Source organism: Charadrius vociferus, unplaced genomic scaffold (assembly GCF_000708025.1).
Source record: "Charadrius vociferus isolate BGI_N301 unplaced genomic scaffold, ASM70802v2 scaffold39, whole genome shotgun sequence".
Lineage (NCBI taxonomy): Eukaryota > Metazoa > Chordata > Aves > Charadriiformes > Charadriidae > Charadrius > Charadrius vociferus.
The window spans coordinates 73,047-88,941 of NW_009650188.1; the positions used below are offsets into that span (position 1 = coordinate 73,047).

At 35.2% G+C, this 15,895-nt stretch overlaps 1 protein-coding gene across 1 annotated transcript in view; it reads left to right on the forward strand.

Annotated features, from left to right (window-relative positions):
• The window catches only part of KCNT2 (potassium channel, subfamily T, member 2), a 154,793-nt gene that overhangs the window by 55,706 nt on the left and 83,192 nt on the right, over positions 1 to 15,895 (forward strand). The window contains exons 6-8 of the mRNA XM_009892872.1: positions 824 to 898; positions 1,387 to 1,470; positions 2,069 to 2,163. Of these exons, the coding sequence (XP_009891174.1) occupies positions 824 to 898; positions 1,387 to 1,470; positions 2,069 to 2,163 (254 nt within the window). The remainder of the gene's footprint in view (positions 1 to 823; positions 899 to 1,386; positions 1,471 to 2,068; positions 2,164 to 15,895) is intronic.

The following is a 15,895-nucleotide window of genomic DNA, read 5'->3' on the forward strand; positions in this document are numbered from 1 at the left end:
AATCTTCTAAGCAGGGCATGTCTTTTGAATATATGTCTCCGCAACTCTTAACGCCCTACTAGGGCTTTATCTCTAGTTTTTAGAAACTCTAAGACAACAAGGATTAAGGTAAGAAAAACTTTGGCACAGTCAAATGCTAAAGCATTGTAAGGCAGGATTTTAAAGATTTAGCAGCTTCTAAGAAAAAGAAGTAGAAACAGTTGCAGATAAAATAATTTGCCAGCAGGGTAGTCTGTTACTTGTATGAAGATTCACTGAAAAACAAGAATTATTAAAAAGAGAAATTCCTTAGGACAGGAGCCTCACCTCCTTATTTGTGTGTAACTAAGCATGTAAAAATAAAAGTAAACTAACCTTTGAAGAATGAAAAAGCAGAGACAAGATGTCTGTGTGTGATGGCAAGGTACCTAAAAATGCAACAGAAGAAAACAGGAGCATATTATACTCTTCATTAGCAGAGAGAATGGGTTGACTAGTTAATGCAACTAGAATTCTTCATTTGAGCTGTCTTACTAACTAGGTCATAACAAGGAAGTATATGGTCATATGAACACAGTGAACTGCTCTTTTAAAAGTATAGGTTTAAAAACATCTTTTTACCTGTGAGGTGCATTATGATAAACAGTAAGAAAAACAGGCCAGAGTAGCCTATATTCTGTATTCACATTTGACATATCTGTTTAAATCTAAGAGGAATGATCTTCCTGAAATTCAGCTAGTGGGAGACGTTCCATGTGTGGCATTGGAATATCACATATATTTCTCATCAAAACTATATGTAAGCCTACTGTGACATGGTGTTTTTTTGTCCTTTTCTTTGAAGGGAAATATCTGGGAACAAATTCTGAGAATACCCTTTCTCCTGGAAATAATTAATGCTGTCCCTTTCATCATCACGGTAAACATATTTAAATTTATAGATTTGCAGATTGCATTTTTATAGCTGCACAAATACTCTTGATTTTTATTGAAGTAAATTTGAATCTTGTGTGGATGACAAATTTGTGCCTGTGGGAACAGAAATTTGTGAACAAGAAGAAGATAATTTGCTACTTGAATGAAGTAGTAATACAGATCATTTTCCCCTTCTTCCCTGATAGGGGACAAACAAAACCAAAACCCTCTAACTCAAACTACAGCACAATCAATAAAATAAGCCAGCTAGCTATAAAAAACTAAGAAGCTGTGGTGTCTGCAACTGAAAAATGACTGTCCATAAGGACAGTATCAAATTATCTTACATACAGTGCATCACAGAGGAAGAAAAAATGTTATTTAAAGCCATATCTCACACTGGATACACATTAATAATAAGTATATTTCCCAAGTGTTTCATTGCTGCTTGAATAGAAAAGCTTTTAATGCATTTGTTAATTTTTCTTTCAGATTTTCTGGCCAGTCCTAAGAAACCTCTTTATTCCTGTATTTTTAAATTGTTGGCTGGCAAAGCATGCTTTAGAGAATATGATTGTAAGTATGACAAAGAAAATAACTATTTTAGAGTTTTTATTTTTTTAGTATATTGTCTTTAGTGGGATTTTGGCAGTACAGTTCACTGTCCAACTTTTAAAAGGAAGCTGACCAGATCTGTTAGGAAGCTAACCAGATTATACAAATGGTCAAGCATTGCTAAACCACTTTCGCATCAAAATCAGAAGAAGTTAAGACACCATGTGAAATTTCAATTAGTATAAATTGTTACTGTGCCAATAAGGGAAAGTTGGAATGGCTGGTTCTTTTGCTACTCTTCCATTCACGCACTATTGCAGGGAACTCAACTGCTATGCCTTAATTGGGCCTTGCTGCCTGTAATTGGTAAGACAGACATGAGCAAACAGACCTTAAGGCAGCTTGCAATAGTATCAGAATTGTGCCAGGATAAACAAAGAACTAGTTAAATAATCGCAGAATCACAGCTGGCTCTTTTGCACCCTTCTACATGATCAGCAAATTCTAATTGCATTTAAATGACTGCATTTTATCAAGGCATTATGTAATTCCTCTATAGAATCAACTCATGCTTTATTAATTCAAAACCAAAAATAACACCTCTTTTCCATTAATATAGAATGATCTTCACAGAGCCATCCAACGCACACAGTCTGCAATGTTTAACCAAGTCCTCATTTTAATATCTACTTTACTGTGTCTTATCTTCACATGGTAAGTGGCCAACCCCCCTTTGTTTTTATTATATATATTGGCTTTTCTTCCTTTATGACAGGGTGATAAAACAGGCATTGTGGAAATCATGCATGGAAATAAAAAGAGTAATATACTTGCAATGAAAGTGTTAACTAGCACCTGATACTAATGGAGTCCCAATACACTGGGTTTGGAAACAGGATGTGTATGCATGTGAAGGGGAATCATTCTCGCTCTACGGAAAGAAATAGAGATGATAAAAAAAAAAAGGAGAAAGAGGTGGGTGAAAATTTACATATGTACCAAGAGTGCAATCTCAGGAGAAAAGTCACTCAAATTTGAAGAGTACCAACAGAAGTAGCCATACTAAGGTCACCTTCCTCTGACTGGTGGGACAGACAGAAAAGTATGCAAGATCTCAGCCTTACCACTCTGATGACCAAGTCAGGTTCCCATAAGGAGTACAGAGTACAGCTGTTAATAATCTAGATTACAGAAAGTGTAGATTTTATTAATCTAGGTTACAGAAGGTAGTGAATGGTAGGTTCAAACAACCAAAATGTGTTAATCTCAACAACTTTTTACTGCATGACCTTGAAAACTTAAATTTACAGGGTTTGGGAAGCAGGGAGAAAAATCTGTTGAGGGCATTAAATAGAGAAATACTTGATAAATGAAATTCATGAGCTGCAGATCGTTGGAGGCTAGGAAAAGATCCACAGGAAACACCACTTGATCGCCTCATTTTTACACTATGTCATTAGGGATCTGCTGTTGACCAGGGCTGGAGATGGATAAAGTAGGCTACATGAATCTTAGGTCTCACCTAGAATAGTCATGCTTACATTTGCATAAATGGATAGCGGTTATAAAGTAGCTTGGTAGCTTCCTTAACATCAGAATTTTTGCAGCAGTAGTGCCTGAGAAGCAAATGTCATATATGGGGAAAAAAAAAAAGCAGAGGAAAAATATGTGTATTATAAGACAGTGTAAAAGGGGCCAGTGAACAGAGAAAATGGTTCTGTGTGGAAAGGCTAAATCACCTGTATTTATTTTGCTAGACAGGGTGCCTTTGGGTCAGCACACTGATAAAGTTTGATCTGTCATTTTGGAGACAGTGATTTGATTTTCTCTTACTTTATTTCTCTAGCTCGTTTTTCTGTTAGCCACTGTTATGTGCTGCCTAACCCTTTTGGTAATAACAGTGCGAAATAACACATGGCCTTTCCAGTCTTGTCCCTCTCTGTCCTTTATTCAAGAACAGGAGTTTGTTCCAGCCAGTGGCTAAACGAATGGTCCGATTTTACCCTTTGTCTTATGGCCACACAACTGCATAATGACAAATGCTGTCAGTTCTAAACAGGAATGAATTTTTGTGAGATTAAATTTCCTAGTGAATATTATGGACTTCTAAGAGGAAGTTTTGTATGGATAAGGACTACAATACTTGAGCCAGAATGCATAAAATTCTATCACTGTAGCACTTGGACATTTTTAGCTGGCTCTAATTTTGCTCTTTAATTTTTCACAATACGAGGCACTCAAGTGCCTCGTATGCCTTCATGTTTTTTACTAACCTACTTCAATATTTTACTGAACTGCTGAACAAAATATGTACCCAGTTCTCACTGAAGTAAGCTAGTAACAAGAATGTTTCCTAAGAACTCAGTGTGATGATCCCTGGTGGAATAAGGTATAGAAGCTGCAGCTAAACAGAACAACATGCTCACCACCAGGCATTTTGATAACTGACAGTAACATATGCAGAAAATGGCAAGCTCACCTACAGTAATTACGTCTGCTCTTAACAGCCGCAGATACCAGCTCATTATAGATCATTATATACTGACCTAGTCTTGATCCTACTAGACTTCAAAATAAGCTAAATAGCATGAAAACACCCAGTAATGCAATAACTAAGGAAGTGAAGCACGTTTGGAATGACTAAGAATAGTTGTACAAGCATCTGCAGCTTGCCTAAGACTGGAGTTCTGTTTTGGCAATTGTTACTATTGCTTACATGAAAACACATAGTGGCATTTTAACACCTTTTTACCCATCTATGTATGATTTTATATTACAGAGTGTACTTTAAAATATCTAAAGAATTCTCTATAAAAAGTCAAAATCAATTAGCTTAATGTCTTTGATTATGTTGCATCTATGGTGATGCAATGGTGAGTTAAGACTGTTTTTCTTTTTAACAAACATCATTTAGAGCTTATATGAGTTTCTGTATTTATTTTGCTGAAAGAAAAGCAAAGTCCATTTCTGAAATCTGTCCACTTAAGTATGGCTTTCACCAGGCTGATGTTTCACATTTTCTGCAACAGCAAGAACACCAAGTATATTCCCCCCAAACGCATATGGGAGCCGGCACTAGGCTTACCATACATGTAATGGAGCACAACACAAAAAAATCTTCAGCTAGCACCAGTCTGTTTTCATAACTGTGTTTTGCTTACAATAGTTAGTAGCTTGAATACAGTGCTTACAGTTTCAGAGGACTTTCCCTTTGGAGTGAATTCAGTACCATGGGGACATGCTCATGGTGTGCTTTTGGCACTACTGATAACTGCCCTCATCGTGCCTCCCTGCTGACCTTTGAAGTTAATGAGGTAACGGCTTTCAGGCACTGTATGGATTAAATTGTAAGACCACAGCCCTCCTTTGTTCTTGGTTGACAGGCTTGCTTTTACCATTTGCTTCAATAGGAACATTGGCTTCTCAGCACTTCTAAGGTCAATATAACTTTACAACACAGGGTTCTGTTATAAACCGTGCTTTTTTATCAGACACATAGAAAGAGGAGGCACATAGCTTTGTATGGGGATTACACCATTTTATAAGAACTTTCTACCTCTGTTTTTAACCAGTTCAGTTAGGCTGGTGCACTGAGAAGGTGCAGTAAAAGTGCTTTCTTACTGCTTCAAGTGAGATTCAAACCTTTTGTTAGCCTTTTGATGGTCATTTCTGTGAGAAAGTTTAAAACAAATAAATGCTGAAACATATGTACTTTTCAGCAATTAGTTCATATCTAAAAGATGTGCTCTTTAATAAATTTTTCAGAATTTGGGGTATATTTTTGATATATCTAAAAGAAGGTTTCTGCTGAGGTGAAAAAGTGATTCTTTCTTTACTTCCTTGTGCAGTAACAGAAACCTGTAGTTCTATACAGAGTACAAAATAGCTGGATATTTACAAGCATATGACGTCTCCACTGATAATTCTGAAAGTACAATTTTGATGCAGAATTTATATTATAGGATCTTTTCTAAAAGCTCATGTGTTTATAGAATAAGAGGATATTTATGTCAGAAGATGCTTATGTCTGATCTTTGTACGGGTGCAAGTTCAGTGAGCAGGAATGTGCCCCTGCCATCTGTCTGTCTAGCTAGAACTGAAATTATGTTCTCTCCATTGTGGAGGAACTGTTCAGTCCCAGTCACTTAGAAATACCTCAGCATACCCATCACCATGGGGAAGAACCTTGCTGGACCTCATGGTCTTCTGATTTACAATGGAGGGAGAAAATTTGGTATGTCTAAGCCCAGTACATTTTTATTTGCTCTTCTAGTGTGTAGACAACAGCATTGCATTTGTTACTATTTGACTGGTTGTCTTTGTCGACAGAATTTTACTTTAAAGATCAGTTTGAGGGATCTATGTTAAGTACAATAGCTGCAAGAAAACGACATATTTATAGAAAACATTTTTTAAAAATTGTAAATGCATAAAAGGAGCTCTTCCTTATCGGCTTTGCTCCTACCTGCATATAATAAGTATTTCAAAATAACTTGCAACATAGCTAGCAGAAAACACACAGAAAATTAATGAAATTCTGCCTCATCAGAAACCTATTGGTTACATCTGCACAACAGAGTCTTATAAGTGGTGGTTACACATGTAGATGCATTCCAACTTATGTTTTATAACTCAGGTGTAAGCTTGCAGATGAAGATTTAAAAAAATAATCTAGTGTTTACAGCTAATTGGCTGATGTAACAATTTTTAGATATAATTTTTCAAGCTACACTTTGCACTCAGAATCTAGTGGGAAAAGGCTTCTTGTGTATTTTGTATAGTTGTCAATTTTCAATGTTATTACAGAACAAAGAGTAATCACATAACAAAATATTTGCTCTGTTCCATTCTTTGATTTTTGATGATAACTGTTTATGGATCTGGGGGTAGAACTCATTTGCAGATCTATAAATTCATAAAACCAGCTTCATGTTTCTTTAGTTTACAGATTACATGCAAGGATTTTTGTCTCTTTTCTTCTGATTTCACAGACAGATGAGGCTATCCAATAATTTTACTTTCTTTAAATACTTCAGTGGCTTCCGAACCAGAGCAATTATACATATACTAAAAGATGTGTGGTCCTATATGACAGCAGTTACTATTGATAGAGTTCTAGTGAAAGTTACAGACCTAGTCAAAGAATGTGTTGTGTCATTTAGCTAATGGATGTTTGCACTTGTTTGTCAAATGGAATACTAATTATTTCTCTAAACTGTAAAACAAGAAAAATAGCAGTAAATGACTATTTCAGGCATCTTTCTGTGACACAGTGAATCATCTATTAAGACTTATTTTGCTTTCTAAATCACTGTTAGTCATATGTTGCTAGTGTAGAATGATTAGCTTGTGAAAAAGGTGGCTAAAAACTGTTTGAGATGGACAATTATTTTTTTCATACCGAAGACTAAGAAGCTTGCACAAACTTTGTTTAGTGTCTTCATTAAAAGCTCACTGAGGTCAATGTTAACATTTTTTACCCTTCAGTGCTTTCAACATCAGAAAATTAGGATGTTTCCACACACTAACTTACAGAATAAATGTAGTGTGCCAATACTGTAGCCTCAATGTCAATTACATAGTCAAAATCTCATCTGGAGGAAACAGTATGAGTAAATTCCTTGTAGGGATGAAAACAAATCCAGACAATGATCTAGTCCAAACAAGACAAATCAAGACCTTCAGATTTGGAACACTATGCTACAGAAAAGCCCAACCAAACAGAAAAGGATTAATTGCATGTAATGTTAGAGAAAATAAGGCATCTGAATGCTCTGGTTCCCTTTATTGTCGATAAGTAGAGACAGACACCTTCAGAGGGCAATGCAGATCTGAAGGGAACTAAGTCACCACATGAAGGTCTGTGCTTCTCTGCCCTTCTGGGTTGATTATATCAGGAGCCTACAATGACAATTCTCCAAGAAAGATGCCTATCATTAAGTAGGAGTGTTGGTGGATTATGTAATGTAGACTAAAATGTGGTTTTTTGGGTCTACAGTTCTTTCTGCGATGTTATGTTTTGTTGTACAGCATTCTCAGTGCTCAGGCCCAATCTCAGTTTATGATTTACAGACATTTTCTGCATTCAAAAATAACACAAGATTAAACTGTAATTATGTCATGTAATTAGTTTGATCAAATCCAGTGTTTCTAAAGTGGTAAAGCACATGAAGTCTCAGGATCTAACGGACTAAAGAGGAGTTGCAGAATTTAAATCCCAGAAATTTATAGAGCATTAATTGAAAGTTCTAAGTAACTGTAAATAATACAAAATAAATTATTCAACTATTACAAGAATCCCACAAAGTATTAAAATACTAGTGGTTGTGCTTTTCTTTCTCTGAAATAAAGCAAATTTGTTAGGAACTTGCTTGTTTCAAACAAAGGATCTCTATTTTACGTTTTGAACTATTCCTATGCAATACTCTCCAGGCATAAACAAATAGATCTAGGAGTAGGCCAGGTAGCACATGTAGTACCTTCCAAATCCATTGTACCAACTCCTACTCTACCCTCGTCCTGCACCTTGGTTGCTGGAATCAAGGCAGCATGTATGGGTAATGCTCCTCAATTCGAATTGAGGTCTATCTCAGACACTACCTTAACACTTCCTTAAGTGATTGAACAATAAAAAGGTTGTGCAGCCTCTGGATGGTCAATAACAAAACATTTCTTAAAATATCCACTTGTTATTTGCAAATAGATAATATATAAATTCAATTAGAGTTCACTTGAGCAATTGCCTTCTGGGAAAAACTGTGCATGAACACAACAACCACCTTTTCATCAACTTTCATCAGAGCAAAACATATCGCATACAAAGTTTATCTTTTCTTAGGTATAGAAATTTCTAAGGTGGCTTTACTAAAATCTGTATAAGCAGCATGTGAAAAGAGAGTGTTGCCACAAATAGTTGTGAATCTACATTATTTAAATGAAACACAAATTCAGATAAAACTCTTACTGTTTCTAATGGAATATGGACTTATGGAATGGGCCACACCTTTTTCACCTTTGAGAGCACTGGGGATCATTGTTTACATCTGTATTATTAGTACTTAAGGGCCAAAGCCTTTGAGAAGGCTTGATGAGAAAATGTAATGAAAAATTACAATGACAAAATGTAATAAAAACCCCAACTTGTTTATTGGATTGATGCCTTTGCTTATTTTTATGCAACTATTGTATTGTGACAACACAGAAATACTACCATATTTCTTCTGTTTTCTTTTTTTTTTCCTTTTATTGGTAGCATGGTATTTGTCATAATACATTTTTAAAAGTATTTTTACGTTCAAGAGTTACGTTCAAGAGTTCAATACATTACGTATTTTTAAGTTCAAGAGTTCAGATCTTAAAAAAGCATATGGGTGATTAGTGCTGTTAGAGTGCTGCTTAAAAAGTATAGGATAAGGACTTATGCTACTGAAAAACTGGTTAGTTGTTTGTGAAAGACAGAACAGAAATCATGCAGAAATATGGAAGCCCAATCAGAAGTCTTTTTGGCTACCCATCAAACATGGTTTCTATGGAAACCCAGATAATTATACAGTGATTTTCATGCTATTTTAGTTGTTAATTTGGTAGAGACATAATATTTCCTTTGTTAATCTTTTTAGATGTTTCTACATATTTGTTTCTAAAATAATTAGGTCAGCGTCTTTCCAATGCCACATGCAGGGAATTCTTTGTGCAACTGATGCAATGAAGCATTTAAAACTAGATACAGAGACCAGTGAGATTAATAATAATTTGAATAGCCTACTTACTGTGGTCTGTGGAACAAAGTCATAAAGGTTAGAGAGTTCAATCTAAATTATCTTCTGAGTGTGAGAGATACATTTGTAGTCATCTTGTCTAATGAAAATAAAAAATAATCAGAAAGACTAAATGGTAGCTCAGAAAGCTGCCATTCACAAAGCCTTTGTGATATGGAGTATCAATAACAGATTATTTATAAGCAAATCCTCCTGTTTTTTTAATATGTAGAGAAATATTAAATTAAGGAAGTAAACAATATGATTGAGAGATTTCAGTTGTTTTATTGTACCCTGGAAGATGAGTTGAGGCTTCAGGTACTTGTGATTTTTCAAGTTAGGATCAAAGCTTTGCTGATTTTCTAGCACAGGTTGCAAATAATTTATTAACCTGAAAATCAGTAGTTCCAAACTGAATTTAAACAAAGGTGGGCAAAGTTAAATTTGAATAAATTTGAAAGACAAAATAAACTCACCCACATTTTTGTTCACTATTGTGAACCACACGATATTTTAATATTTTGTATGGTATGTAACTCTACATTATAGGTCAGGTAAATCATCCTTCAACAACTAATGCAATGGCAATTTCACAATCTAGTAGTGTGTTGTTTAAATCAATATAAATCTAGGAAGAATTTTCAGTGTGGCTTGCAAGACTTTTACTCTTTGTGGGAGCAAGAAATTAAATTACTTTCCATTCTGAAAGTTCCTGCCTCTACCCTGTGAATCATTTGTGATCATTCTCTTCTAATGATTTTTACTGCTGTGTGAAGGTACTGAAAATTTAGTAATCACAATATGTATATTTAAGTAAAGTGTAAAAATAGATTAAAAAAACAAACACCTGCCCAAGAAGGATTTAAAATTTCTCTCAGGTTCTTTTCCCAATATTTTCCACAATAAGTTTCATGTGATGTAAAAACGTCTCTCAGATACCAAGTGCTGCTAATATTTACAATAATCTTGACAACTTTTCATTAAAGATGCATTGAGAATATTTGGGATGGATACACAGTATTTTGCAAAGCATTATGCAGTCTGACTATGCCATTGGGAGAACAATTTTTTGGCTTTTATTATCATGACATCTTTTAACACAGTAATAATACTACCAGATACCACAACAAGCAAAGGTTGTTCTGGCAGCAAAGACCAATTACCATTAGGAAAGGAGGAAAAAAAGGAAATGATTTTGAGTCATATAGCATTTGCACTGTTAGAAATACAGTGCTAAAAGATGGTATCTCCATGGCATCCTTTCTTTAGCAATCATATTTTGAATGTTGTGGGAGATAAATAAAATCAAGTTATTGCTAGTATTAACTAATGATGTGTAAAGCAACACCTAAAACATACTAATGTGTAAAACAACACATAAAATTCCTCAAAGTTAATCTAAATGCAGTCCTGTCCTTGTTCTTTTGCAGGAACATAGCACAAGTGAGAATGACAATAAGGAATATGTAAAGTCTTAGTAAAATTAAAAATTAAATTAGCAAAACCTGCTTTAACTTTCTGTGTCACACTGATGTACATAAGGACAGAAGTGGAGTCACAACATATAATTCTGTAATTCTCACATGAAGCCCATGATCTATTAAAAGGGTATTTGGTGAAAATCTGGAAGGGATTATCCAACGAGCAAGGACAAATAAGGAATGTCAAAGAGAAATAGAATGCCATATTCTGTTGCAAAAAATCAATTGCCATATTTTAATATGCGCAATATGCATTTGAGATACGTATGTCTTCAAAAGTATCAGCATGTGAAAAAGATCCACAGAAAAAGTGCAGTCAGAGAAAAGGTTTTGGGGATCGAGACATCGGGAGCTATGGAAGTAAACTCAACAGGCATGCAAAGGTGTGCAAATTGTTAGGACGTGGGTTCTCTAGTAAGCTTTCCATTGATTCATGAATACGCACGCACACACGCACCTGCTGCTGAATCACAGGCTTGTAACTAGATACCTTGTGTGAAAACGTAAATGTTACATATGCAAAATATGCATGTGACCTTCAGAACAGGGGTGACAAGAATAACTTCGGTAAAATAAAATGCTAGAATAAAAGTCGATCTGGAATACGACCAGAATCTGCAGGTTGTGAAATACTGTATCATTGTTTTGGTAAAAGAAGTCTTAGGTTTTGCTTTGGTTCTGGGAGGACTTAAATAAAGGTAGGTAAAGTTCTCCTTAAAGGGCCAATTTGATAAATAAAATAAGCGTTAAAACCCTCTGTCTTCCATCTCTTTCATTTCAGGAAAGCATTACATTTCACATGCTTAGTTTTATCTTTGCAGTAAAATGAAAAACCTGATACTCACATGGTGTCTTTGAGAATGTTATATCATTTTAAACAGCAGCAAATAGAATGCCATGTGTAACAACGGATGACTAATTATGCTGAGGATGTTACTTCACCATTTAAAATTCAATGCCTGGCAGCAAACCATCATCACTCACAATTCCTGGCTCAAAAATGAAGTTGTCATTAGCATGCAGACTTAAAAAAAATAAATATATCTTTCATTGACTGATTCATTAAGCTGACAAACTATTTATTTTACTTTACTAAAATTTGGTGTTTATGGTGGTTTATGCTAACACATTTAACTGTATTATTAGATGTCATCAGTTATTATTCTCTGATGAGAAGTAACTCATTATGCTGATTTGCGATCAGCATAACTTGAGTGATTTGTTCACTTTTATTGTCTTGTTTCATATTCCCACTGTATTTTAAGGGCTTGAAGTTTAACAAAGTTCCTATTTCTCAAATCAGAAAGTGAAGAGTTAAAAGACATGTTAATACAACTTTGACCATACAAACAGAAGCTGGCACCAGCCACCAGGAATTATTTGCTCACACTCTGTATTTGGCATAACTTTACGGAAGGGATGTCTCAGAGGCTTCGGCAGAGCTAGGAATGTGATATGAGATAATCTAAAAAGAAGATGTATTTTAGTGCATTTACAATGGATTTTAAAAGAAAAAAAAATATCTAATTTTTCCCTTCTGTATACCTGGTATTTCATTACCAAGTATTACAAGAAATTACTATAATGTTTAGACAGATGTTTTTCGAGCAGGTGAAGACTAGAGGCATAGACAGTCATCCAAACATAGTATGACATTTGTGTGATAAACAAATACATGTAGAAGTTAAATGTCCATGGATTCCTCTAACTCACCTGTGTTAACAATAGAGGCCCCATCCCCTGTGCCAGAGCTGTCACGTGCCAAAAACACTTACTGAGCTTAAATAAAGGAAGTAAAGAAGTAAAAGTATGATTTATTACAAAACTGTTATTGTAAAATCAATCTCTGATAATTGCTTGTGGACTTCAACAAAATTCTTTACCAAAACATACAGGTCTGTCCATCCTTTCACCTGGTCATAACAATTAAACGTCAACTTGATGTCAAAGAGTGTTAAAGATTAATCTCTAAATGGCATCTTGGCTCCAACAAGTTTTCATTTCTAGCAGTGTTAGCAGATATCACTTTCCATTCTCCCTCTCCCCCACAAAGTAGAAGTCTGTAAATAAAGACCCTTTAGGGTATAATCCAAATAAACAGCACTCTGATTAATGAGTTCTGCACTTCCATTGGCAATTAAAAACTTCTCCTAAAAGAAGTTAAAAATAGTAAATTGTATTGAGTTTTGTTATCTCTCATCCTCAGTAAAATATCTAACTGTATCTAATGTCAGCTTGAAGTTGAATATATGCTCTCATTCTTTGCAAAAACACAGCTATATTTTTTATGTCTGTGGAAGTTGTATGTTCTTGCAAAATATATCAAAAAATATACATACTGTATATTAGAGTGGAAGTGCCTGAGTCATAGCAATAAGGAAGAAAAAATAATTGGTATTCATTTAGCAAACACTTACATACAAACCGTGGGTTGACTTTGCAGACTGAAAACTTAACAACAGGCATGAAATCAAATTTTCAGTCCCTTTGGGCACAGAATACCATATGTAATTACATTGCACAGCAAAGCGGTATGTTTACTAATATATTACAAAAGGAGTAGGAGATCATGTAAGGGATGAGGCTATTTAAAGATACTCAATACATTATGGTCTCCTATAATTGCATGGATTCTACTGCTTTGCTTAACTCTACAGTGTAAGAACTAAACTGTTCACAGCTTTCCAATTAACTATTGAGTTACTTTTTCATATTTTCAGTACATCTATTAATACTGGTTTACATTTATAATGAACCTTAGTCAACTGCTGAGAAGGAGTACTTGTACTTAATTTACTTCTCAGTTACAGTGTGTTGATATCAACAAATTAAATACAGTCCTATATTTTGAAAGTTTGTTATCATTAGTGATAAGCAGTGAAAACAAAGTAAATGGAAGTATTTTGTGCAAAGAAGTTAAAAATAAAATTACTGATGAGAGGGTAAAGCTACATGTATGTACATTTAATAGAATTGGATAAATATGGCAAAAAGAATGTGGGTCGTGTTTCAACTGTACTCCTTCACTTGATCTCTTTCTGTTCACTTTGCTAATATTCTAAAACTAAAGAACTATGTAGAAAATAAAGATTCAGCCAACTTTAAGGTAAACATGAAATACTTCAGCTTGAATATTCAGAGTGGAAGTCTAATTTTAAGGGCTGTAGTGAGTATGTAGTAAGAATAAAATCTTACTGAATATTCTCCATAGGCTAAGCAATCAAAGGGGAAATATGCCAGACAAAACATGGCAGAGATTAACTCTATAGTGTGCTGTCAGTGCTGGTAGTTATGGTGATCTTCTTTCTTCTTCCTCCCCTGCCTTCGTCTTTCCAGTATTAAAAATCCCGTATTATTTTGCTGGCTGCTTGAATCAGCTCCTTTCTTCACTCATATGTCTGCTGTTTTTTGGTCATCCTGATAAAACCTGTGCTTTTCCTTTAAATGTTGAGTATAATCAGGTATGCTGAGAATTTTGAGAATGTAGCTTGTTGGGATTTCATCATAAACCATCATAAACATACTTGTGATTGTTAAACAGTCACACCTCATACTTCAGCATAGTCCTGTGAGGTTTTGGATTTCACCGATTTTTAGAGAGAGTTATATGCATAGATCCATTTGAATTCTAGCCAAAGAAATTAACAGACTTGCAAGTTTTTCTTCAAGCAAACACATGGCCAAAAGAGGTGGCCCAAAGGAGAAAACTCAGATGGAATTCATAAAAACTTCTGTAACTTTGAGGAAGCTCTTTAGCTATTGTAAAATTCATGCTTTTTCACTCAACCAAAACATTTCATTGAAAACACCATCAGGACTCCACCAGCATTAACAATAGGGAGAAGCAGGAGGAGAACGATGATGAAATCATGGAGCTTGCTGATCAAACCAAACAAGACACAGACAGTCCAAGGTATCCAAGCCCTCTGGCTCATAGCTAGAAGAATTGCTAGGTTTCCAAGCAGACGCTCAAACCATAAAGGAGCCTACTTCTGTAATATATGACATAATATATTGCTTTTATCTCCTTGCAGTTACCTCCTGTAATTTTGACCCCATGAGACAACCTTTATTTAACGTTTGCCCCCTTTCTGGTATTTTGGCAAAGCTAAGCATTGAGCCTGGTGTTTAATTATATCTTGTTCACAGGCCAGTTGTTTCCCTGATCATTACCCAAACAAGTTCTCTTTAGCTAAGTCAGCAAGGAGGTAACTCTGAAGAATAAATACCTTTCCAGTAGGAACACAAAGAAGAGAAAATTATTTATGTGGCACAGATTTTCACTTATGATCTTGGTTTTTTAATAACAAATTATTATGAAATAAAGGAGCCAAAGCATACCATATGAGGGGTTTTTTTTCTTTTTAAAAAGGAAGGATATACTTTAAGTCATATTGCGGTTAACATACATCCCTTTGGATCTTGTACTGCTCTTTTCAGTGAAACTTCTACTCATTATGAGCCTACAGATAGTGTTCTAAATAGAGACTGGATATCAGTGCAATTGTCTTGAGACTGCCAATACAGCCACCCATTTAACCAGCTTGATGGATACTACCCTTGTAATGCAGCAACACAGTATGCTTCCATTTTGCTCATTGCCTGTTTGAACAGTCTTTCTCTGTCTTAAGAATATCATGGAATGCAGCAGCTAAATTGAGGACAAACTAATAGAAATGCACATGCACAGGATTTACTTCTGTTCCCCAGAACCAGGAAATCCCACTGGCAACATGCAGAGGCATCTGTGTAATTATTGGTCAGATTTTTTTCCACAGTTGCTCAGACTGCGGATTTAATAATCAATCTATCCCTTCTCACTATCCTTAACAATCTCAAGAGTTCTCCACAAAAATAAGGAAGATGATGACAGTGCCCCAAGACTGGAACAAGCCGGTAAGAGCTGAGAGGAATCAAAGAAATGAAGCAAAATTGTTTCTGATGTTGGCAAGGAGGCTACAGCTTTGACAGTAACTAGTGGCCTTTATTCTTTTTTTGTACAGGTGACCTCACTGGCAGAGGTACCAACACTGACAACACCTATGCAAATGAAAGAAGTTTAAATGGTGCCATATTTGTGCTCACAAGAACAAAAATATTGAAAGGAAATTCTCATAATGATAACAGAGAAAGGACCATTAATGAGTCAGTGCAGTGCAGCTTGAAATGTGAGAAGCATACACTACTGTCCTAATGTGATCTGACTAC